Source organism: Anabrus simplex, chromosome 2 (assembly GCF_040414725.1).
Source record: "Anabrus simplex isolate iqAnaSimp1 chromosome 2, ASM4041472v1, whole genome shotgun sequence".
Classification (NCBI taxonomy): Eukaryota; Metazoa; Arthropoda; class Insecta; order Orthoptera; family Tettigoniidae; genus Anabrus; species Anabrus simplex.
The window spans coordinates 1,150,426,406-1,150,454,074 of record NC_090266.1 but is presented as its reverse complement, the minus strand read 5'-3'; the positions used below and the strand labels follow the sequence as shown (position 1 = coordinate 1,150,454,074).

The 27,669-nt window shown below is 39.6% G+C and overlaps 1 protein-coding gene across 2 annotated transcripts in view; it reads left to right on the top strand.

Moving 5' to 3' along the window:
• Positions 1 to 27,669, top strand: part of skd (mediator complex subunit skuld) — an 888,725-nt gene that overhangs the window by 747,282 nt on the left and 113,774 nt on the right. For both annotated transcript variants that reach the window (XM_067142112.2, XM_067142111.2), the window contains one exon: positions 15,673 to 15,896. In XM_067142112.2, the coding sequence (XP_066998213.1) occupies positions 15,673 to 15,896 (224 nt within the window). The remainder of the gene's footprint in view (positions 1 to 15,672; positions 15,897 to 27,669) is intronic.

The window sequence follows — 27,669 nt, the reverse complement described above, 5'->3', positions numbered from 1 at the left end:
AATTGCTGAATTGAGTTTCACACTTAATGTGGGGCTGTTGTCTGTTTTCTTAACAGGGGGATTAAGGTAATTATGAGTGACAGGTATTTGAGACGATGGTAGGTGCAGGTAGAGACCCTTGCGAAATAGGTTATTCTAAAGGTTCCAATTAGCTGCAGGAAAACTGTTACTTTACATGTGCCAGTCTTAAATCTTTCATCCCTTTTAGAGTTAATTGCTTTACAACTAGCCACTTTCATGTTGGAATTTCCAGGAATATTTTTCTAAGCGCATTTCTGTGACCTCTTTGTTATGTACTTAGGAATTTCCAAATCTGTTGTTAGAGCTGTCTTCCTTTGAAATGTCTCAATTAGGTTTTGGTTTCCTTTGAACAGCTGAAGAACATAGTTCATGAACATCAGTTTCCTCTAGAGTCAATATGGCACCAGTAGCGTCCTCGCTGGCTTCAGAGTTAAAATCTGGATTGCAGTTGACGAGTCCTTTGCAACTGATGGCAAAGTAGTGATTTGCCAAGCATGCAACAAACATATCGCATGTTCCATGAAATTCCAGCTGAGCAACATGCACAAAGTGCTCTGCATAGAAAAAACCAACAGTTAGATCTACAAAAGAAACAAATCCTTTTAACACAGATGCAGCCTTCACCTTCAAGTAACCCTTTTTATAAGGACTTGTGCAATGCAATGATTGCAGCCAATATTCCATGGCATAAACTTGAAGTGCCTGAATTCATATCTTTTCTGGAAAAATACTGCAAACAACATGTTCCTAACCAATCAACACTACGCAAGAATTATCTTCAAGTCTGCTACGACGAGGTAATACACAACATAAGACAGCATATAGGAAATTCTTTTGTATGGGTTGCTGCTGATGAAACAACAGATGGTAAAGGTAGATTTATTGCAAATCTTGTGGTGGGGAAGCTACAACCTGACAGCGCCTCAAAACCATGTTTGATCTACTGTAAAGAGCTAGACTATACAAATCACTCAACTATTCGAGATTTGTGAATGATGGATTAAGAGCTCTGTGGCTGACTGAGATGAAAGAGGAAAAGGTATTAGTGATGTATTCTGATGCTGCAGCATATATGCATAAGGCTGCAACTGCTTTGAAGGTGTTTTATCCCAATATGCTCCATTTTACATGCTTGGCTCATGGACTGCAACGTGTTGCCGAAGATATTAGAGCTAAGTTTCCACAAGTGAATAGATTAATTTCAGCAACAAAAAAGGTTATTCTAAAAGCTCCACGAGTGCTATCTTACAAACAGCAATTGCCAGAGATACCACTGCTGCTGGAACCAGTGTTAACAAGGTGGAGGACATGGATAGAAGCAGTTAAATTCTATAGTGGGCATCTAGATGCTATAAAGACTGTGGTAGATTCTTTTGAGCCCGAAAATGCTGTATCTATTAGTGAATTACAAACTGCCTTTAGAGACTCCAAAGTGGTCTCCTCAATCACCTACATCAGGGGCAACTTCTGCTGGCTTCCAGAAACCGTCAAACGTCTAGAACATCAGGACTGCCACTGCGAGATTCTATTGCCATCATAAAGGATGCTATTGAAAAACTAAATGCTGTGCATGGGGAAACTGGTGCAAGTGTATTGAGTAAATTGCAAAAAGTGTTGAAGAGAAATCCTGGTTATTCGACATTTCACAGTGTGTGCCGAATTCTAAGTGGAGATGACGTTGATCCTCCCGAGGACATTTCTCCAGTGAAAATTCCTCTCCTAAAATTTGCCCCAGTTACATCATGTGATGTTGAAAGATCTTTCTCTGCATATAAGAACATCCTAAGTGACAAATGCCTTTCCATGAACCCAGAGAACATCGAAAAATACTTAATAGTTCACTGTGCTACGAAATTTAACGAATAAACGTGCTTTGAGTGTTTAAAACAATAAGTTTCTATTGAATATGTGTGTGATATATTCATATAATATGACACCAAAGAATCTTGAAAAATACTTAATTGTTCACTGTGCTGCAAGATGTAATATAAAGCATGTTTAGTGTGTTGTAACTGACAAAATGGTAAGTTTATTATTAATTATATGATATTACATATTTTGCTACATATTTTGGTGCTTTTTTGTTACATATTTATGTACATATTATGCTGCTTGATACTACATAAAAATCCCAGCTCTAGTCATTAGTTTGGTATAGGAATTGAAGCCACGATTGTAATAGCCCTCATGAATGTTCTCTAGTATGCTGTCATCAATATCTTTTAATACACTGGACCTCGTCTTTTTGGGTGGAGAGAGTTCGTACTCACTTTGACTTGACTGTTCCTGTTGCTCTGGAGATGAATGTTGTGTACTGCTTGAAGAACCACGTTCAGGTTCCTCCTGTCCTTCATAATCCTTTTATCTATCTAGCGAAACGTCGTGTATTTCTGTGTCATCGCCATTATATTTCTGAATTATTATGTTATATAATATATCCACGAACTCCATATCCTCGGCCCCGATGTCATTTCCATGTTCAGCACGTCGCAACTTGGCTCTTAATATTTGGACCACATGCGTAGGATTAATTCTCTTCATGATATCACTGCACAGTACACAGCTTACACAGTAACTCGCTTGCGAACACTCCAAGAGACAAATACGTACTGCAGCTATACCACTCGTGCAACTGGAGCACTGGTTAGTGCAGCTACACTATGCCACCATCTAGTGGCGCTAGCAGACAAGTGTGCAGTTTTTCATGGAAATGAAGCCCGCCACTGTTTTGTTTATGATTGCTTGTTATTCTAAGCATGGTTTTGTGTGGTTCGAGGTCAAAGGTGTCCCTTGTAAGAAAGTTTTAGTTCGTATTGACTATGTTAATAATGAATATATTGCAGTTTTTCAAACTTGGTGCGAACAAAGGGGACAATATGGAGTTTGTATTGCTGATGAACTTTTGGAAATTATCAAATGCCACCGAGAAAGTCTCGGGATGCTGTTCTTGGAATACATGTCAAATTGAAAAAGATAACACACAAGTTTGGATTATATTACTTTTCATCACCACCATCAATTCCAACTGAACTAAAATAAATTGAGAGAAAGTTATATTAAAAATATCTATTGAAGTATCACTGAAAATAAAATAAGAGAAATCTGATGTTATATGGAATTTAGTGATGCATCCTATACACAACTTCTGGGATTCTCGTCTACTTATTTTATACAAAATGATTTCTCTACATTGAGAGCAATCAAAACGAAACTCAGGATTTCCTTGAATCCAAAATCACCACTGATACACTTGCGAATATTTAGCCAAGAATAGAGGAATTGGTGTGAAGAAAAAAGCTCAACTTGCTAGCAGGTCACAGACATTTAAGTTCATAATAAAATATTCCTCTATGAAATCTCTTGTGTACTTCCTGTAAAAAGGAGAACCAAACCCCATGGCACTACAGCCCTTGAAGGGCCTTGGCCTACCAAGCGACCGCTGCTCAGCCCGATGGCCTGCAGATTATGAGGTGTCGTGTGGTCGGCACGACGAATCCTCTCGGTCGTTATTCTTGGCTTTCTAGACCGGGGCCGCTATCTCACCATCAATAGCTCCTCAATTGTAATCACGTAGGCTGAGTGGACCTCAAACCAGGTAAAAATCCCTGACTTGGCCGGGAATCAAACCCGGGGCCTCCAGGTAAGAGGAACGCACGCTACCCCTACACCACGGGGCCAGCTAAAAAAGGAAAACCACTCTATTAAATAAATATAGTTGATGCTGTATTATTTCTGAAGCGATAAATTAGTCAATGTACTTTAGATATAATATAATTTTACATACAAAGGGCACTAGGAAAGTTCTGCAATACACAGTAACGGTTGGCTGGACACCCCTGTTATGGTGAGGGATGTAAAGAGGGGTGAAAACTGGTCTAGAAGACAGCAAGGTGCAACCTTTACCCCAGTTGTTATCAAGCAATGGGATTGAAAGCAAGTTAAGATGTCAGTGTGGTCTAAAGGTGAATATCGCGCAATTTTCCGCTACAATTTTGCTCGTGGATTAACTGTTGACCAGTGCCTGGAGGAAATGACTCCTGTGATGGGGAAAGACCGTGCACATCGGACCATTTTCCGCTTGTACAAAGAGTTCCAGAGGGGAAAGTTTGGGGTTGAAGACAATCCTCATTCTGGGCGACCGTCTGAATCAGTGACTGAGGAAAACATTGAAGCTGTGAGGAAAATGTTGCAGCAAGAGAGACGGTTGACATACCGGCAGGTAGAAGAGACCCTCCACATCCCTGCACCAGCTATTCATTCAATTCAACACGACCATCTCCATGCTAGAAAGGTTTTTTTCCCTGTGGGTGCCCCATTCACTTTCAGAGGAAAAAAGGGCACATCGAGTGAAGTGGTGCTGAAAATGCTAAGACAGTTTGAAAATGGGACTTTACATAATGTCAGTAGCATCGTTACAGGTGACGAAACTTGGCTTTATTATTACGATGTCCCAACAAAATCCCAGAACAAGGTGTGGCTGTTTGAAGACGAGGGTACTCCTGTGACTGCGAAAGTTAAGGTCAGTGAAGAAAAGGATGAATGCAGTATTCTTCACTAAACGGGGCATCCTGACTCGGATTGTGCTAGATACACAAAGGACACTTACTGCGAAGTGGTACAGTGAGACTTGTTGGCCTTAGGTCATCCAGGCTCTCAAGCAGCTCCATCCACGGTCACGGCTCAACACTTGGCTTTTGCATTACGACAATGCTCCACCACATCGTGCTAATGTAACAACGGATTTTCTTGCTAGATCAGGGTTGACTGTGCTTGATCACCCTCCATACAGTCCTGATCTTGCCCCATGTGACTTCGCACTCTTCCCAGAAGTGAAGATGAAGCTGAAACGGTGGCATTTTGCATCCAACGAGGAGCTTCTGGCAGCATGGGATCAAGAGTGTGAAATGTAACCAAGGAAAAGTGGCAGAGTTGGTTCAGTGACTGGTTTTGACGTATAGAGAAGTTTATTGAGTGTGGTGGAAATTATTGTGAAAAGTCTAAAGCGTTCACTCACATTGCAAAAATTTCGTAGTGCTCTTTGTACATCTATATATATAAAATAAGAGTTTTGTCTGTACATTGCTCAGAATTTGAAAAGAATGATATTTCTGTATCGGTCATGTCCACAGTAACAAGGAAATGCACTTCTTACTTTTCCGTAATTTCTGTCTGTATGTATGTATGTACACACATCACGAGAAAATGGCCGAAGAGAATTTTAAGAAAATCAGTATTTAAAGTCGGGGGATGAGCCACTACAATCTAGGCTGAGTGAAATGGTGGTTTAGGGGAAGGCGTGAAATTTAATTCTCAAATATTCATATTATTAGTGGTCCTATCGATAAATACTACATAAGTGAAGTTAGATAGAATTAAATTTCCGATCGTTTCTGTCTTATACATTTTTACCATACTAGCTATGATAACACAGGTATTCATGAATTTGTATTTTTGTTGCTAAGTCCATATGAATGCTGAGCCACGAGAAAATGGATTAACAGAATTTAATGAAAATCGTTATATAGAGTCGGGGAATAAGAAACTACAGTCTAAGCTATAAACAATTTTAATCACCCTGGATGAAATTGTAGTTTAGGGGAAGGCACCTAAATTTTTAATTCTTAAATACCGATGTTATTGGTCCTATCGAGAAGTACTACATAACAAAAGTTATAGAGAATACAATTTCCAATCACATGTTTTATTCAGTTTTACTGTGCCAACTATGATAATAGTGGTATTTCAGAGTCGGAAGCAAATAAATGTGAAGGCCTACAACATCGAAAGCACATAACGTTGATCAACAATAACATTATATTGACCATTGTTTGTTTTGATGTTCTTTGTCTCTTAAGCCACCACTCAAGTCCGATAGATGGAATTACTGCTGTGTACCGAACCTGATTGAATGCAACATAGTTTCTCTTAGGCACGGAAATGAGCGAATGATGTGGGTAGATTTGGCAGATGGAGGAATTGGGATGAGCATTGTCTTAATGTATTCACCATGTAAGGGTGTAGATGAGGAGGAAGTTGACAAGTTATATGAGCATTGAGTGACATTACAGCCAGGGTCAACAGCAAGGATAGGACTAAAGGGCAATTTCAATGCGAGAGCTGAAAATAGAACTGAAGTACATGGGAAGGTGCTTATTGCATTTTATCCTAACTGAATCCCTCCCTGCCATTTAATACCTTTCAGTAGATGATCCATGTAAACTATGAACAACAAAGTGATTTACTGGCCTGACTGAATATTGGCGGGAAATAGCTGGGGAGTTAGAAAACTTTCTTCTTTAGCATGCCATTCCTCTGGTTCATACATTTCCTGATACTGCTGGTATGTAACACACTGGTTCATCATAGTATTCCAGCTATTCAATCCTTACTCTGACGCTCTGTTTTGAATGAGCAGTGTGCACACTTATGGCAGAGGCTCACTAGTAGTAGTAGTAGTAGTAGTAGTATGACCTGGTCTAGAATTACAATTTAGGCCTATTCCAAATTATAGCACCACAATTCACTAAGTAACTCGAAATTCAACTCTGAAAAGAGCTGTTTCTTAAGAAAAGCTTCTTTCTCTTCCCTTTTATTAAATTTTACATTCTTTTTATTCTAAATTAGCAGTGAAGAGGGGGTTTCTCCTCTGGCTTGGAGGAAAATTTTGCCTCCAAGTCAGATAGTTTTTCCTGTCGCCAGTGTAGTGAATTGAGATTTTCGGACACATTGGGTACTCTTAGGAAACAGATTGGTAAACGGGCATAGTTTTTGCCATCGGATATTTGAATATTCAACCCCGCCCCGAAAAAAGACGAGTGTTCACGGATCACGGCTGTCTGTGGCTTGGTCATTCCTGTTCTGGAACTTTGGACTGTTAGATCGGCAGCGTAGAACTGTTTGTTAGAAGTGAGAAAACGTGCGGTTTTTCATTAGATCGAGTATTTCGTATGAAAGCATTGCTTTTAATCGCGCCATTCCGACTGATGTCATTATAATGACCTATGTTCATTTCAGTTGGAAAAACTAAGACAGTCTTTCTGAGGATGTAGAAAGGCAGGGGGAGAGTAAGTGTCTGCCATTATTATGAATGTACCCCAGTCCCATCGTTCCCACCTGTTTTTACCAGCAATCATTCTCAATACATTCATGTCTGTTACTTATAACTTATAAATAAGATATCCTGTGTCCACCCAGCTTTCACTCCTGTAAAGCAAAGTTGGTCTGAAAGCAGACCATTGTAAAGATAGTTTTGTTCAAGAGCTGACTTCCTTCCTACAGAATACTGTTGATCGCAACTGTGAACTCGCATTAGCTTTGCTGCTCCTTGATTTACTATAACTTAGTATACTACCATCCTGGGAGAGTGCACATCCTTAAATACTTGAAATTATCTACATGTTCCAGCTTTCTCTTCCGAACCTGACATTGTTTCCTTAGATTTCTTATCTACTGCTGTCTGTTTAGTTTTAGAAAGGCTGATTTTCATACCATACTCATTGCACCTATTATCAAGTTCCATGATATCAGACTGGTGGCTATCGGCACAATCTGCCATTAAGACCAAGTCGTCAGTGTAGGCCAGACTGCTTATTGCATTTTATCCTAACTGAATCCCTCCCTGCCATTTAATACCTTTCAGTAGATGATCCATGTAAACTATGAACAACAAAGGTGAAAGATTACAGCCTTGTCTAACCCCTGTTAAGTCCGATGAACCAGGAACTCATTCTCCCATCAATTGACAACATAAAAGCCTTTGATTCATTTTATTAATATATGCTTAATGCTATTGTTACCCAATACGGTGAAGATCTTTTCCCTCGGTACTCTGTCATATGCATTCTCTAGATCTACAAAACATAAACATAACGGTCTATTCCTCTCGTAGCATTTTTTCATTACCTGGCACATACTAAAAATATGATTGTTACAGCCCCTCTGCGGTCTGAAACCACACTGGTTTTCGTCCAACTTACTTTCAACCATAGATTGCACCCTCCCTACCTGTCCAGTGATTCTCTGTTATGAGTTCTCCTGATTTATCGAAAACACTATTCATTTCCGTGGTGTAGGGGTAGCGTGCCTGCCTCCCACCCGGAAGCCCCGGATTCGATTCCCGGCCAGGTCAGGGATTTTTACCTGGACCTGAGGGCTGATTCGAGGTCCACTCAGCCTATGTGATTAGAATTGAGGAGCTATCTGACGGTGAGATAGCGGCCCCGGTCTAGAAAGCCAAAGATAACGGCCGAGAGGATTTGTTGTACTGACCACACGACACCTCGTAATCTGCAGGCATTCGGGCTGAGCAGCGGTCGTTTGGTAGGCCAAGGCCTTCAAGGGCTGTAGTGCCATGGGTTTTTTTATTTATTTATTCATTTCTATTTTTTCTGTCCCTTTCTCATATTCTTTATTAGCCTTTCCAGGTTATTGTCAAAATCATCCCACAACTTCTTCTTGAATTAAACAACTGTTTGTTTCGCTCTGTTTCTTTCATCTACGTACAGTTCTCTGTCTGCATCAGTCCTTGTTTGGAGCCATTTTTGACAAGCCTTCTTTTTATGTTTACAAGCTGCTCTCACTTCATCATTCCACCAAGATGTTTGCTTTTTCCAATCTTTAGACAGTTTTTTCTAGTCATTCCATTTCTGTTTCTACTGCAGCATCCCTGTATGCCACCCTTTCTCTTTCTATATTCTGAACCTGCGTACTGTTCATTGTTTGGAACTTTTCACTAGTCATATCCATGTAATGTCTAATTCCCTCATCCTGGAGATTTTTCAATCCTTCTTCGTCTGCAGAGATTTCACTTTCTCTATTGTAGGCCTAGAGATACTTAGTTCACTACAAATGTGATAGTTGTTGTATTGTCGAAAAATCCCTGGAAAACCAGCACATTCCTAACAGATGCCCTGAATTCAAAGTTTAAGAGATATTGTCTAATGTGTATCTGGTGCCCCTACCCTCCAATGTGTAGTGGTGAATAGCCTTACGCTTGAAGAATGTATTTGTTACTGCTAATTACATACTAGCACAGAAGTGTAGTAAATGCTTCCCGTTCCTATTATCTCTCATATCTTCCCCACATTTATCCATCACCTTCCCATGTACTTCAGTTCTATTTTCAGCTCTCGCATTGAAATTGCCCTTTAGTCCTATCCTTGCTGTTGACCCTGGCTGTAATGTCACTCAATGCTCATATAACTTGTCAACTTCCTCCTCATCTACACCCTTACATGGTGAATACATTAAGACAATGCTCATCCCAATTCCTCCATCTGCCAAATCTACCCACATCATTCGCTCATTTCCGTGCCTAAGAGAAACTATGTTGCATTCAATCATATTCCTGATGAACCGTCCTACCCCCACTCTTCCCTTCCCTTTTTAACGCCCGTCAAAATATTTTAAAATCACCTATCTCTTCCTCATTATTTCCCCTTACCCAATTTCATTAACTCCTAACAGATCCAGATGCATCCTCTTTGCTGACTCAGCTAGTTCTCCTTTCTTTCTTCCTTTCTTTCTTCCATAAGCCCCATTAATATTGATAGCTTCCCCATCGAATTCCATTTTGTTCACCATGTTGTTTCCAAGCAGTTCCTCGTCTGCCAAATGGAAGTGGGACTCCATTACTCCCATAAGTCCGAGGCTTGCTTAAAACGTTCTGAGCATGCTCGAAGTTCTGTGATTCAGGATGGTACCCTGCTTACACATAGTCCTAGTGAGGATCTCTGCTCTAATGGGTCTTAGCCGCCTGTGCACAGGGAGGGCCATGACTCGGAATATGTCTGAGATGCCCACTCCCAATCCATAGCAACTTGTTCATGAACTAGGACGTAATCCTCAACCATGAACCACAGTATAAATTGAATGAAGCCTTAATTCCTGAGGTACCATCTTGAGTGTAAAACTGTGTCGAGGGATTCATGGAGGAAAAAAAAAGTTGAATACCACTGCATTATATAATGAAATCAAAGCAACATCCATGCCTGAAAAATGAAGGGAGGGGCAGCAGACTTGTTCTGTATTCTTATGTAAATTACTGGAATAAAACGTAGGGTACCGAGCTCGATAGCTGCAGTCGCTTAAGTGCGGCCAGTATCCAGTAATCGGGAGATAGTGGATTCGAACCCCACTGTCGGCAGCCCTGAAAATGGTTTTCCGTGGTTTCCCATTTTCACACCAGGCAAATGCTGGGGCTGTACCTTAATTAAGGCCACGGCCGCTTCCTTCCCACTCCTAGCCCTTCCCTGTCCTATCGTCGCCACAAGACCTATCTGTGTCGGTGCGACGTAAAGGAAGTAGCAAAAAAAAAAAAAAGTAGGGTGATGAAACTTGTAATGTTGACTGAAGATAGTATGTTTTTTCCATACATTTTGAAAGAAGTTCCTTTGAGTAAAAGTCGTGATTCAGTTATTCTATCAGTTTTCCTGCCAGATAGTTATATTTAATTTTAGAGGTGCTTTTCTTCTGTGAATAATTTGAAACTATTGATTCACAATCGTTTACGGGAACAACTGAAACTGTGTTAGCTGTTTCGATAAATTTAAACATAATTGCCAATAGTAAGTTACAAAACTACTTTCATCGCTAGTAAGTAGAATAAGTACTTAAACCTTTGCAAAATATCATCAGCCTTTCAGTCATTAAATATCAAAGTTTACACATGGTAGTCTCGTAATTTGTCTTCTGCTTCTTTTGGCATGTGCGGCTTAGCCCTTTAGTCTGTGATTCAGTATTTCTACCCATGATGTCTTTTACCTTGATGCCTTGACTCTGCTCAGCTTTCCATCTTTCACTGCGAAGGTGGCCTGAAAACAGTGTTTATATGGTCTATTTGCTTATTGTCAATCACAGCTACAAACTCACTGTATGAACTGTCCTACACTTCTACATGATTTATTTCTGTGTACTGCCGTCCTGGGAGACATTGCAGCATAACTACTCAAAAGGGCCCAGGTAAGTTTGGGGAAAAAGTGGGTGACTATTTAGAGAGAGTCCGTGCATCCCCTCCAGAGAGGCCTGGTGCAGGTCTATCTATTTGATGCCAACGGGCGACCTACATGTTTGGGTGGATGATGAAGAGGATGTTGATGATGTAGGGAGAGGATGAAACCCAGTGTTGGCACATAGCCCATTTCTGTTGAATGACATCATGAGGTCTATATTAGGCTTGACATTGCCATCCAACAGGTGAATCATTGTCAATGGTGTCGCGTGCCCTCACTCCATATGAACACTGCGGAGAAGTTTGGAATTAAAGCCAGACTTTTGGCATGCAATTTAGTGATAAGATATTGCATTCGACTGCCTCTCTTACCCTGCTGGCCAACATTCCGATGGTTAAAATTCTCTTCACCAACGGGACTTGAACCAGCTAACCATGGTGCCAGATTTTGAAGACTTGACGCCTTAATGATTATGGCCTCCAGGTAACTGGGCTGAATAGTATATTGTTCCAAAACTATATACTCTCAACGTCAGAGGTAATGAACAGTGGAATGGGTTTAATGGATTTCAGTATGGAGGAGGTTTATTACATTTTTTGCCCTTCATAGTGTATTTTGAAATAAAATTCTGAGTTTCTCATAAATTCTTAGAACTCTCCCAGGAGGTATCAGCTGTATTTCAAAGACACAAGAATGAATAACAAGACATGAATGTTAATCACATACTAAATACAGTAGATCATTCTTTAAATATCAACCATGGTGGCTCATAGTGGTGAAGTGCTGATCAGTCTGTTAAGTACTCATGGACTTGACAGATATGTGGGTAAAATGTCCCCATGATTTCTTTGAATTGTTATCTTTCTTAAATACATTCCCTCTTATCCTAGTCCCAGTTAATAAGTAATCAGGTTATCAAATGGAAATCGCACTGTTGTGGAAACACAAAATTGCAGACCACAATGTTTTAACCCCCTAGTGAAGTAGTTTTTTCTAGGAAAATGTTTGCTAAATTTCCAAGTTCTTCGAAATCGTTTAAGAAACGATCAGGTAAACAGCCCTAAACAGAGATTGATTGATTGATTGATTGATTGATTGATTGATTGATTGATTGATTGATTGATTGATTGATTGATTGATTGATTGATTGATTCATCAAGGCTTAAACTACAAAAAGTAGGTGAAGTGTCACTCAAACATTAACAGTTACAAAAATTTCTTTTCTATCAACCATTATTATTCATTATCTGATGGTCATATGTCTTATCCTTAGTCAATTAGTCGATCAAATTATCTGGAGGCATAGGAGTGTGTGGTCATATTGTGGTTTCATTCTTATGTTGTTCGTTAAAACATGAGCAGCTTTAATATATTTCAACACAAGTTTTATACGTATTAGAATGAAGGGTGATATTTTTATCAAGTGAAATCTAAATACCATGTACATCAAAATGGAAGATTATTTTGCAATATGAGTTGTCCAGTTGCAAAACATGTTATGTCCATTTTTTTTCTCAAAATGAGTTATCACCACCATTGTATGTAGCTCATCAAAATACACAATCCAGTAATGTAATACGTGAGCAAAGGCCATTTAATCCATACCTTTAAAGGTGACAAATAACAGAACTGCTGCAAAAGTAGTTATATCTAGCGTGTGTTGTGCAGCAAAGCTCGTTATGTCGCAGAACCCTGTAAGAGGATCATATGTACACGAACAAAATCAGGCAACTGTGTGATAAGAAGTGAAGTAAACTGTAACGGCGATTGTGGAGGAAGCAAAAAGCATATTGAACCATGGGAAACCCTTTTCTGCTATTATGCTAGTACCAGTGGAGGAAGCAGTTCCTCTTAAGAAAGAAAAGCTCAACGACCTGCACACACTGCTGACCAAACATTACGGGAAAGGGTGGATAAGGAAAGATGACCACACATTCTACAAGGCACTGTTTGACCAGCAGCAAAATTTAAACAGTGAAATGCCAGACTATGACATTGATGTGGGAGATTTCATTGAGGACAGTAATGGATTGTTAATATAACTGTACAGAATGTTAAAGAACTTATAAAACGTTTTGAATGAGTGATGATTTCTTGATGTAATCATTAAATCAAAGAGCGGGGATTAGATATCAAAACATATCCTAACCTAAATTCTATCCATTCATGCTATTTTCAGAGTGTAATACATTCAAACATAGCTACTAAAACACTTTCACCATAAATCTGCACACTCTATTCCATATACTGCTGCACATATTTTTTATCTCCACAAAATTGCTGCAAAACTCGTTATCTCCAAATGTTTTTTGCAAAATACATGGGTTCTATAAGTTAAATTTTGTGGATATTTTGCGGTATGATGAAGATGAATGCTTACTGTTTAATTACAAAATTTCAACCTCCTATCTTTGTTGCATGACAAATGACAGTTTTTTGCGCTTCCTGAAAAATTTGTTTGTCTGCACATAATGGGTTTTGCAACTGGATGACTCATATGCCCTATTAAGTTAATTTCAACTCCTCCTTCAGCACGATCAACATGATGTGTGGGAACGTGGGATAGTCTATATTGTATATACTTCTTAATTTTACATGTCCCTAAAGGTCACTTCTGAAATGTTGTTTCACAATTTCTCTGGTTCTGTAGCTTACTAGTTAGTATGTTGGCCTTTCGTCCAAGGGGTCTTGGGTTCAATTCTTGATGGGATCTGACATTTTAACCTTCACTGGCTAAGACCTCTGGCTCAGGGAGACTAGGTGCTTGTGCCATCTTCAATCCTAAGTAGGGCCTAATCTTCACAAATGCATAGGTTGTCCACGAATATCAACTCAAAAGGCCTGCCCCAACCACGCCATTGTGTGTTTAATTTTTTTAATATTATTATCCCCACAGTCTCATATCCTCACACAACACATTAGCATTTTGAGCCAATGGGTAAGGTCCCATTTCAGTAATTTCAATGATTTGTATACTATATATATCAGTAATTTTAGCTATTAAAAGATATGAAACCTCAATAATTTAGAGATAAAGCTTTTGCTACCGAACTATCCGATGTGAAACTAGAAAAGCAGGGGAATAGAATTGCCTGCATTGCATTGGTAGTAGCACTGTTGGTCGGTGGAGGGAGCACTTGTTCGTATGCTTGTTCTGAACAGTCCTGCCACACAGATGCACACCAAGACTTGTGCACCATTGAAAAACCACGATGGTCTACCACCATGCAGGTCACGTCCACTGGTGGTACCACACAAATACCTGGAAGGATGAATGGTGAAGTGTCATGTTCAGTGATGAGCAGATGATACCACCATATGGGTCATGATTTGCATATACTGGGTCAACGGGGTGAGCTGCGCCTTATATGATGTATAAGGCAGTGACGATAGGACATTTGTCTGGAATTGGGGAGTGGAAAGCTATTGGTTACAATGTCCAATTGATTCTGGTGTAGAGGTTTTATACAAGGAACATTGTGCAGTGCATAGTCCATCCATATCATCATATAACCCATTCATCATGTGTGTGACAATACCGAGGTACTTTTTACAACAGGGTAATGCCCACCCACATTTCACTAGCACAATTCAGCTTGCTTTCCAAGATGTTTGTCAAATCCTCCAACCAGCATGATCACTGTTGAACGCTGGATTGAAGTTCACCTAGTTTGGTCTTTCCCACGATATGGAGTGTGCATGGAACTCCATTCTGCTGGATGATATTGATCACTTCCCTGCAGTTGTTTACATTCCTAGGTGGCAGCCTGCATTGCTGCTGGAAGAGGTTTCACAATATTGAAATAGCCTTTCAACGTAACATGGAGAATATAAGAATATGACTTTATGTGAATGATTTGTGTTGGTGCATTACATAGTGTGGGCTTCATGGTGTTCTTTTTTTTTTCATTTTTAGTTTCTGAATTTGTTTTATTTAGAAATGGACTGCCCCATCACCTGATGTGTTAAAAGGGAATATGAGAATCAAGCAGTAAATATTCCAGATTTTCATTATGGAAAATGTATTGCATATAATTACTAGTGAATCACAAACACTTTTATTACATTTATTTTAATTATCTGCCTACCAGTTTTTTTTTATTTTATTGATGTCAGAAATTATTGAACTCATTGAAATAAAGGTCTTTCTGATAGTTTGCCTCATTGTTTGGTAATTACATGCACAAAGACACTCTGCCTTCCCCAAACACCCCACCCCCTCCTCTTTCTTCTATCTCCAAAAATTCTCTTTTCGAGTTGAATTTTTTATTCGTTTTTAATACTTTGCATTAGGTATGCAGAATTGAATAGTAAGTAGATGTAATAATAAATGGATGTAATCATTTCCAACTGATGCAATATATTGACATAAAAAATCTCCATCAGCAACAGGTACAATTAGTATAAGCTTTTATTCCAGCATATTACAGTGATTGTTTTCCTGCTGCTGTTTTGTGACATTATTCACTATTTAGTCACTGCAATAGTGATGTATGGAATATGTGAGTGCTAACCTATTACTTTTTTTTTTTGGAGACACTTAACTTCAAATTCTAATTTTCTTGTGTGTGCTAAATACCTTGTAATCTCTTGTAAAAATCTTGTTTTCTGATTTAAAGGATTTTATAGCCAGCATAGAAGGATATTTATTTACAGTTTTCACTTCTATGTTGCATTTACTTTTATGTTTAATTTCAAATAGGTACTGATGATCGATGTGAGCCTCAACCCATACCATCACTTATGGTTGGCTATGAAAAGGACTGGCTGTCGTTATCTCCATATGCAATTCAGTACTGGGAGAAATTGCTTCTGGAACCTTATTCTTATGCGAGAGACGTAGCTTACATCGTAGTTGCCCCTGACAATGAATACATACTTCATAGGGTGCGCACATTCTTCAAAGAACTTAGTGCTGCTTATGAGGTGAGTTTCAAACTGAAGTTGTTGCAAGTGTTGTACAGTTTATATCTTACCTAAGTTATTGCAGGTGTTGCATAGTTCGTTTATCATCATGATGGTGATGGTGTTATTGCTGTTTCTGTTGTTATCAAAGGCTCCCTAGCTGAGACAGTTAAGGAATGTTTATTTCCTTGGGAAATACATGGATTTGGCTCTCTGTCAGAAATTTAGAAAAAAGATTACCACTTCCAGAGAGACCATTCTCCTTGAGTCCACTTATTCTACATCAGAAATCAGTATTCAGGTAATTCCTGTGGGGGAAAAATCCAATAAGGCACAGAGCTAATCACTCTGTTACATTACTGCTGAGGTTTAGGTATAAATCTCTGAAACAGTATACTACGTTCAATGACATTCCTGCAAATACAAACACAAGTTGTTTTCCCTATCTTAAAATTATAAGATTCCCTTCTATGTACCCCGTACTTTATTATGTCTTGTTTATAAGGTGGCTTTTTTTTTTTTTCATGAGGTGTGACTAATAATTAGCTTTTAAAATTATTTATTTTTATGTATTAGTTTTATTTATTTATTTTTATATTTATTTATTATTTATTTATTTTATTTATTTATTTTCCCACAAATTGTATATGTACCATCTTGGGGGTGGTAGATGGAGAATGGGCAAGCCCCACATACACTGAAGTGCCTCAATCCCCACATATGTATGTTTACATAAACTCTGCTAAATATTTACAGATGGATGGACAATTTTAAATGTATATATGTACAATCAAAACACTGTATTCTTAGAATAATAATCTTGATTTATGCTGCACATAATAAGAGTAACAAGACAAAGTCATTCATACCCCTGTATACACACTCTTCTGAGCTCATACTTGTTCACAACCACTCCCACTTCCATACTCTCACACATACACATTCGCCCATATTCAACTGTACATGCACACATCATTCTTGAAGCAGTAATTTATATAAGATATATACATTTTCTTTACTGTGTGGAGGAAGTGATGAAGAGAAAGCAATTTTACTTCAGATGGTAGGAGTTTCCACAGCCGAGTACTACAAGCGTAAAATCCATTTGAACATGAGGTAGTTTTGGTTGGGGCAGGAGATAAAAGCAACTCCTTGGCCCCTCTTAACAGAGCAGTGAGTAAGCTGCAGGGAGTGGAAACATTGCCTTCGATGAATGACTTCAACCATGCCTACAGTTTTCCCTGAATGCTGTAGTACTTAAGTTTTAACAGAAGTCTCTGCTGTGATATCTGGTCAGAAGCCTTGCTCCATTCCAGGGTCACACAGTCTATTTGTGAGACGTCTGTTGTCTGTTCCAAAGAGAACTGCCAGTCTTCTATGACTTTTGTTAAAAGTGTAGTGCAGGTTTTCCAGGAAGGAAGACGTGCTGGTTTGAGTTCACCAGGTTTCTCTTTTAGAAAAAAATCCAACATATATTTAACAACTAGACGTTTCATACATTTACAGACCCCTGATGTAATCGAAACTGGGCAGTAATCATCTACGTTTGCCTTGTCTCCCTCCATCTTTGAAACCTAGGGTTACGTTGGATTCTTTCCATTCCACAGGCACAGTCCCAGTATTCATGGACTGGTTGAAGAGTGTGCAAAGAGAAGTGGCAAGGCAGCTGCACAGTTCTTCAGAATTCCTGTCGGCATTCGATCTGGCCCATTAGCACCTTGTGTGTGGTCTTGTTTTCAGAAGTCACTCCTTGACTTCACTTGTTGAGAACTACAGGTCGTTAAAGGGAAGAGGTTGAGGAGGGGTAGTTGTCCTTGAGTAAAATGTGTTCTTCTCAGTTGGGGTGGGAAAGTTAATTTTTAAATTTACTTGTGGTGTGGAGACTGCTGTACCGTCATGTTTAAATAACAATGGAGATCTGGTGCAGCCTGTACTCCTGAGAAAAACTCACAATTCCTTGGAGTTTGTGTTGAGGCTATGAAAATAAGAATTGTAGAAATCTGACAGATTGTTTAGCCATATTCCTAGCCAGCCTATACTTCACCCAGTCACAGTCGGTTGGGTTTCCTTTCCATTTTTAGAACAGGTGGTCCCTCCTTCCAATCTCTCGTATTATCTCCTTGGTGATCCATGGAGATTTTCACTTGTTCTTTATATTTATTATTGTTGTGGTTTCATATAAACATTACAAGTCTCACCTTGTCATGTTTATGTCTATACTGCCGGTGAATTTTGAAGTGAGAGCAGGGAGGCAGTTTGATAGTAGAGTGGATAGATCATTCCGTTTTGTTCTGGTATGGAATTTGTGTGATGGTTTATATGGTTCAGTGTTACAAGAATTGTTTGATGGTCACAAAATCCAAGAATAATACAGGGTGCGGCAGACATGCCTGATGAATTTCAGGCGTAAATAACTCAGCAACGCAACAAGCCATTCACAATTTTGTTGCGCAGTTTAAAAGAGCAGGGTTTGCCATTTATGTCGCATACAGTAGATTGGAGTGAACTAAAGGTCGTATTGGCCACAGCTTTCAAACAGGTGTTATTGTCGTGGTGCGCGCTGTCTTGGCGTGGAGTAGTGAACACAGAGGTTTTGTGATTGAGACTTAATTAAAGGGTGCCGACTCGGTTACCACAACACAGCGTTTGGTTCGTAGACACTTTGGCTTAGGCCGACATGAGAAAGTTCCGAGCAGGAACACCATTCTGTTATGGGTGAACTGTTTTAGAAAAAGTGCTTAGAGTGTGAAAACGAAGCCGCCTGGTAGGCCTCGTAGCATCCGAACACCCGAGACCATCCATACAGTGGGACACGCCATTGTGCAATCTCCTTAACGCTCGGTGCGTATGCATTCATGTGTATTGGGACTCGTGAATAGCACCGTAATGAGGATTTTACATGCAGACATCCGTACAAAATGGTGGGTGTTCAGAAACTCGGTGAACGTGATTGAGCCACAGAGCGTGTTGTGAGACCATCCTGGAAGCTGTAGCAGCTGACACCAGTGTCCTGGCAAGTGATGAAACACACTTTCATTTGTCACGCTATGTTAATAAACAAAAAATCGATACTGGTCTGCAACCAATCCTCAGCAGATCCATGAGCGACCTCTCCACAGTGAGCATGTTACTGTTTGGTGCGCTGTCGCTGATTTTGGATTGTAGGCTTTTTCTTTTTTGAAGAGGAGGACAGAACTATAACAGTAACATTGGATCGTTACGTACAGCTGTTACGCAACTTCCTGCAGCCCATACTCACTGACTTAGGGAATCCTGCTGTGTGGTTCCAACAAGATGGTGCCACTGCACACACAGCTATTGTGTTGATGGGTCTCCTCAGAGAAATGTTTCAAGGACGTCTCATCTCCTTACGGGGTGACGTTCCATGGCCAGCCCGTTCCCCTGACCTCACCCCATGTGATTTCTTTCTGTGGGGATATTTGAAAGATCACGTCTTCCGACGTAAGCCGCGAACACTACATGACCTGAAAGCTGCCATCCGTGAAGAAATCGAGGCAATACCACAAGACATGCTCAAGCGAGTCATGCGGAACTTCAGGGAGAGGCTTCAGAGGTGCATTGAACAGGACGGTCGGCATTTGGATGACATTATTTTCAAAACCTAGTGTGTATATGACACAAATGGCAAACACTACTCTTTCCAACTGTGCAATAAATCTTTAAATGGCTTGTTGTGTTGCCGAGTTATTTACGTTTGAAATTCGTCAGGTATTTCTGCTGCACCCTGTATTAAGGGATTTGATGGATTGTAGTATGTGACTTAGAAAAAGATCAAGGTTTGAGTGTATTGTTTGCATAATATGGGTGGCTTTGAATACTAATGAAAAAGTAAGTTATAAAAAGCGGAAAGGAATCTATTGCCGAGGGGGTTATTTGGAACAGGGGCAACATTTCTGGACCACGTAATTTCTAGGTTGAAATCGCTGGCAATATAAATGGCATCTTAATTTTTTGGATACTCGCAACAAACATATCTATAGGCTTGATTGTTTCCGAGAAAAAGTCTACCTACTAGGAACTCGATTATTTACATCAACAGGTGGAAATAAGCATAAAACAGAACTTAAGATGTTATTTTTTACCACCTTTTGCATGTGTGCTTATTGTAGCGTCACTAACTAACAGCATTTAAGATACCTATATCTGTTATAATTTTATTGTTATTCATGACTGTCATTCATGGTTCCAGTGATGCACCTTAACAATGACCCTGTCATTAGCTCATTCAAGTCAGCTGTTATAATAATTTTGGGGAAAGTACAAACAATTGGTTATAATGAGGGACTAAGTTGCATAATTTATTTATTATTTTGTTGTAGGGGAAGCCATTTTCTTTTCAGTTCCAACATACGAAGGTCGATCAAATATAAACAGGATTTTTGTTCCTGAACATCAACAGTTGGTAGGACTGGCCCTGCGCTTCTGCTATGCTTTGGCAGGACTGTTAGGATGGGGGAGAGCATGCTGTTAGATATTTCCCACCGTTTCATCAGTAACGCTCACAGTGTCGGAGCAACAGTTACACCCCTGCAGTGCGCAATGCATAATTATAAAATTTCTTGCTCGTGAAGCAGTTACAGCGGCAGAAATTTGTCTGAGATTGACTGCACAGTTCGGTGATAAAATATTTTCAAGGACGCGTGTGTGTAAGGAGTGGCGGAGGAAAGAGGAGGCAGCACCAGTGAAAGCCAAGACTCGACTGTCAGCTTGCAAGGTTCTTGCAACAGTTTTTTTTCGATCGGTGAGGCATTTTGCTGATTGATTTTTTAAAAATTTTATTTAATTTTTATTTTTTGCATGAGGGATGCACAAATAATGCCGCTTACTACTGCAAGATGTTGAACAAGGCGAGGGTTGCATATCACCGCAAAAGGCGAGACCAACCGATCCGACAATGCGCGGCCCTATAGTACAGCTCTGTCTCCAAACTACAGGAAATGCACGGGACTACACTTGATCATCCTCTTTACAGCCCGGACTTATCACCCTGCGATTTCCATTTGTTCAGACCGCTTAAAGAAGCTCTGGGAAGGCAACGATTTGAGGATGACAAGAGTGTAGAAGACTTCATGCACATCTGGCTGGTGACACGACCCTGTCCTTTTTACGATGAGGGCATCAAAAAGCTGCCCATACACTGGGACAAACACATTTTCAAAGCAGAAAACTACGTGGAAATTGTAATTGCCTTGTGTTTTTCAATAAATTAATTTAAATAAAAAATGAAATTCCATTTATACTTGATCCCCCCCCCCTCATAGTTAATGTATAACTGTATAATCTTCGACAGACTGAGAAACTTGAATGTTTGAGGGAAAACTTACCATTAACAGAAAATTACCTCGGTCCTTTGATTTGGACATAAAATGTAATGTAAATCACTCTGGATTAAGCGGAAACTGTCAAATGCAGAAACAGAAGCCAAAATGTGCCCTTATAAACTTTAAATTTCCAGTCCTCCTAACGAATCGTTTAGCAATATTCTAAACATCCAGTACATTCTAGATGGTTGCGATGCAAGGACAGGATCTGAATATAGCACAGTACATTCCTTCTTTCCCAGTCTCTTTGGTTTGGGAATTACTGTTGGATATTTCCTTTGGCTGAATGGACCACCTGGAATATCCTCTTTCAATACGTACTCTACAAATAACTATAATCCCTGAATTCATCATGGGAAAAAGAAGAAGAGGAGAAATGATTGATGGCAGATTGAAGACTTATCAAGATGTGGACCTTTTAATGACAAGTGTTTTCTTATAATACACCTAGCTATTAACCAACTAAATAGAATACATCATTGAAACCCATCATCGTTTACAAATATAGTATCAACCAATGCAAATCTATGATTAACAGCACAAGAAGAAAATATATGCAAGACATCTACAATTAAACTCATCAAGTTTTAGACTTACTTATTATTCACGAGCACTAGCATCAACTGATGTAATTTATAGCCATAAGACTCTACCAAGAAAGAAGAAGTGAGACGAGTAAGAAGATGAAGATCTAAACAAGGTTTGAACCCACAAACCGGCCCTACAAAGCATTTGTTACGTAAAACAATTTGCCATTACATCTAATTCCTCCACTCTTCTTGAACCAATGCACTCAACTCACAACTGAAGTCAGAAAGACACGATTAGAAGGAAGAGGAAACAAGTTTCTTTCTGTGGAAGAAAACTTGAGGGTATTGAAGTACTGTATAGTGTTATGATAGAAATAAGTTTAAGGAGTGTATATCCTGTGTTGTGATAGTGTCAAAATGATACACTGTGTATTGTACTGTATGTAATAATAATTAACAAATCAGTGTACTACATTACTGCATACATCAATCTGGATAACAGTGTCATGCATAGGCAGATACAGGTAAGCTCTAAATAATATTTGATAATACTGTGTACTGTATCATATTTTGTGTAGCAGTGTCGGTGATTAGTGTTTTAAGGCAGGAAAAAGAAAGGACTATGTCTTGTAATGCAGAAACTTGTATAATCTGAAAAAAATGTTTAGTCCTTTGCAGTTCTGCTGTGAGCAAGTTTTACTGTAGTCCCGGCACTGCTGTGAGCAAGTTTTACTGTAGTCCCGGCGATCTTCCTTCACCTTCTTCCTACTTCTCGTCATATCATGACCAGAATACAAAATCTGGCTCCTCTCTTGCCATTTCCATAAACCACATTGCTGTTTAAACAGCTCCTTACCGAGCTCAATAGCTGCAGTCGCTTAAGTGCGGCCAGTATCCAGTATTGCAAGTAATCAACTTCATTTTCCGTATCAGAATTTAATCACTAAGTTTTGCAATATTTAAAATTCTTCCACCAACTATGTAATCATCCGCTCTCACATTATTAACACACTAACCCCTACATTGTTTTCAATATCATTTAATTTAATTGGTATTTTCAGTAGTTTTTTAAATGAATCAATGTACCGTACCTGCAAATTAATGTGTTTTAAATCTTAGCAATTCACCTAAGCTACAATAACAGCTGAGGATGTTCCTAAATAAGGAACGAAACATGTACTGTTGACAAATAATAAAAAAAATTTTGCCAAAAGGCAAAAGAAGTATCAAAACGGTGGAAGAATTTTAAATATTGCAAAACTCAGTATCCAGTAATCGGGAGATAGTGGGTTTGAACCCCACTGTCAGCAGCCCTGAAGATGGTTTTCCGTGGTTTCTCATTTTCACACCAGGCAAATGATGGGGCTGTACCTTAATTAAGGCCACGGCTGCTTCCTTCCCATTCTTAGGCATTTCCTATCCCATCGTCACCATAAGACATATCTGTGTCGGTGCGACGTAAAGCAAATAGCAAATGAAAAATAAACCGCTCCTTCATAATCTCTATGTCCAGGAATTATTTTCCATGCGAACATCAGGGTAATTCTTTCCCCATCACATGTTTAAAGTGGCTCGCCATGAACACTTGCCGATTAGATCCCGCTGACTTAGTGGATAATTGTCGGAAGGAAGGAAGGAAGGAATTAATTAATTAATTAATTAATTAATTAATTAATCAATGAGTTACTGTAGTTATTTCATTCAAGTATACTTTAGATATCAATTTAAAATCATAGATTCTACTATTATTATTCACATTATTGTTCAAAATTTTAGGCCATCCTCAACATGTTGCGCGAAGTTCAAAATTTGATGACCACCTGCTTGTTCCTTCATTATTTTACTGTCAGTTAATACCGCAATGCGGTTCAGTGCCATTTGCTCTAACGTTTTCCAAAAAATTGATCACTCCCAGATTCCAATGCAACGCATACCCCTATATACTTGGCAGTCAAATTGATCAGTGGCAGAGTGGTCACTATAATTGCCTTCGAATGACGACGATGTGAGTTTGAGTCTTGTAGGAGCTATATTTTTTGTACAAAATAAATTATTATTTGAGGGAACATAAGATAAAAATGTGAGCAAAAATTATTACGAAAATTCAGTACACTTTATTTTTTACCTGAAATTAATATAGACCTAAACATTCTGACAGTTACTGCTGGATATCTCTCTCTCAATAAAAGTTTATTATGGAATGAGAAGATACCCAAGGCATGGAGAAAGGTCAAGGTGATAGCACTTCTGAAACCAGGCAAAGACCCAGCTCACCGTAAGAGCTATTTGCTTGTCTTCCTTCTGCATCCAACTGATTTCAATGAGCTTCAATGTACCTGTTGGGGGACACTCAACAGTAACTTGTGTATAAGGGCTTAGATAAGTACGCTTTTGTTTCCGAAAAAAATTGAGGTCAAATGTCATGGTGCAGGATCTGCTTTGGACCAAGTGGATGTGATAGAACATTAAATAGCAAACAAATTTTACTTGCACATTTCGGGTCCGCAACCTATTAATTTCTGAAAAATTTAATAATCCCCGATTCCAATGCAACGCATAGTCTTATCTACTTGGCGAGTTACATCACAGTCTTGTGTGATTGCCACCATTAGTCGTTCTCCAAATTCTGTAAGTTTCCGCATCGAAGGGGTCTTTTTGATAAAGGTACTGGTACTTCTCAAGGAGGGGCTTCAACTCTTCTGTTAATCCCTGGATGTACTGGATTCGACAGCCTTTTTTGGATGCTCCTGAAATTTCTTTGATGAGGGTTATGAAGTCATTGTATCTCAGGGCATGAGGGAACAGCCTCAACAGCGTATACCCATTGCTGTGAAAACAACGGGTTATATTTGCACAGTTGTACAGGCATACATTCGAGTGTAGAATAGAATACTTGGATATTTTCTAGACCCAAGGTTTTTACAAATTCCTGTTGCCACTGATATATGGTTGGTGAAGTTTGGGACAAACAATCATTCCAGGTTCTGCTGAAATGTGCAGAACAGTATTCCAAGGAGCAGTACAGATATTAGTATTTTTTCTGTAGCATTTTAATTTAGAAAAGGGAAACATGATCAATGATTACACTACTGGATCTAAAATACTTTGTAAATCAATCAAAGTTGCAGTGTTAGCATAAAGCAAATTGTAATATTGACAGTAGGGCAATTAATCATTTCTTCTTGATCACTCTGCACCTTTACTGGAATCCAGTGAACCTTTAATGTTAATTATGAATTAATGGTAGTTGAAAGTAGTATTCATATTGAGTTAATACTCCAGTTCGCAGAGGCTGTAGCTTAAGGCCATGGCCATTTCGTTCCCACTCCTAGCCCTTTCCTATCCCATCATCACCATAAGACCTACCTGAGTCGGTGAAATGTAAAACAACTTGAAAAAAAATTCTCCAGTTCCAAAATAACTAAATTTTCTACAATTTTCCTAAGTGTCTGCTAAGAGTATATAATACTCCTTGTGGGTGGGGGGGACGCAGATGAAGAATACACCCACGATATATCCTGCCTGTTGTAAGAGGCGACTAAAAGGGGCGACCAAGGGATGATTGAAATAGAACCATGAAACTACTTGTGATTAGTACCATCACTCGGGGAACACCATGGGTCGCCTTCACTTGCGAGTAGTACCACTGTGTTAGGTACACAATAGGTTTGTGATTAGTAGCAGCAGAGAGCGGTTCACTGGGTTTCCAGTACCTGTGATTATTATCACTATATGCGGAACATCACAGGCTTACGTTGCCTGTGATTTGTACCACTATATCAGCGACACCGTTGGTCACAGTCACCTATGATTTGTACTCGCTATTTGAGGAACTCCACGGAATAGTACGAGTCCCTGTGGTTAGTATACCTATGCGAGGAACACCATGGTTTTCCATTGCCTCTTAAAGGTGCCATTGTTTTGTTAGAAATACCATAGACATACAATACTTGTGAGTAGTACCACACTGTTTGGAACAGCGTGAGTTTACACTACTTTTGATTAGTACTGCAACTTGAGAAATACCATGGTTCTACTTTTCTAGTGATAAATATCATTATGAGGGGCCGTTGACCTGGATTTTGAACCCCTTTAGGCAACAAGCATCATCAATTCAGGATTGTGTTTTGGAAGCAGTCCCTTGGTCAGTAATACTATTGTTTTCATATAGTTTCTTGGAAGGTGAGGCATTGCAGATCCGATCCACTGATTGTTTTAAAATCATATTCATCCATTCATTCTTCATCACATTTCGAATTCTGGTCAGCGAAGGAATTTTTTATTTTTTTATTTTTTTGCTAGTGGCTTTACGTCGCACCGACACAGATAGGACTTACGGCGACGATGGGATAGGAAAGGCCTAGGAGTTGTCAGGAAGCGGCCGTGGCCTTAATTAAGGTATAGCCCCAGTATTTGCCTGGTGTAAAAATGGGAAACCATGGAAAACCATCTTCACGGCTGCCGACAGTGGGATTCGAACCTATTATCTCCCGGATGCAATATTTTAAAATTGTCATTGTATTTAGTCTCATTTCGTACCATTAGGGACCGATGACCTAGATAAAGCATCATCGTCATCATCAGCAAGAGTATAAAATAATCTCCATTGAGGTCGGTATTAAAGGACCCAAATGATAAAATCTATCTCCGTACGGGAGGGGGTGGAGTCAAATAAAAACGGGATTTTAATTTTTATTTAAATTCATTTATTGAAAAACACAAGGCAATTGCAATTTATTTTTCCACATAGTTTCCTGCTTTGGAAATGCATTTGTCCCAGCGTATGGGCAGCCTTTTGATGCCCTCATCGTAAAAAGAACAGGGTCGTGTCACCAGCCAATTACGCACAAAGTCTTCCACACTCGTCATCTTCAAATCGTTGCACTCCTAGAGCTACTTTAAGCAGTCCGAACAAATGGAAATTGCAGGACCATAAGTCCGGCCTGTAAGGAGGATGATCAAGTATAGTCCAGTGCATTTCCTGTAGCTTGGAGACAGAGCTGCAGTATGGGGCCACGCATTGTCGTGGAGGAGGATGACCTGTCGAATCGGTTGGTCTCATCTTTTGTGACGATATACAACCCTCGCCTTGTTCAACAACTCGTGGTAGTAAGCAGCATTGATTGTGCGTCACTCATGCAAAAAAATCAATCGGCAAAATGCCTCGCTGATCGAAAAAACCGGTTGCAAGAACCTTGCCAGCTGACAGTCGAGTCGTGGCTTTCACTGGTGCTGCCTCCCCTTTCCTCCGCCACTTCTTATTGGCTTGTTTGATTTTGGGAGTGTAGTGGTGGACCCATGTTTCGTCGCAGGTGACAATCCGACTCAAAAATGCATCACCCTCTTCTGCAAACCTTGCTGTAAGCCTCTGACAGACCTCCAAACATCTCGGCTTCAGATTTTCAGTCAAAAGGCAAGGGACCCATCTGGAACTACGGAACTGTAGGTGGTTTGTGACAATTGCTTGATAGCTCCCATAACTGATTCCGACTGGTTCTGCAATTTCTGATACTCTCGCCCGTCGATTGTCGTCAATAATGTCTTTAACCACACAAATGTTTTTGTCTGTAATGCTGGTCTGAGGACGGCAATCGTGTTGCTGATTTTCCACATGTTCTCGTCCTTCTTTGAATTTTTTATGCCAGGCAAACACACGCGTCCTTGACAATGTTTGATCACCAAACCGTGCAGTCAATCTCTTGCAAATTTCTGCCGCTGTAACACGAGCAAGAAATTTTATAATTATGGGTTGCGTAGTGGAAGGGTGCACCTGTTGCTCTGACATCGTGAGTGTTACTGACGAAACTGCGGGAAATATCTAACAGCACACACTCCCCACTTCTAATGGTCGTACCTAAGCATAGCAAAAGCGCGGGGCCAGTCCTACCAACTGTTTGATGTTCAGGAACAAAAATCCCTTTT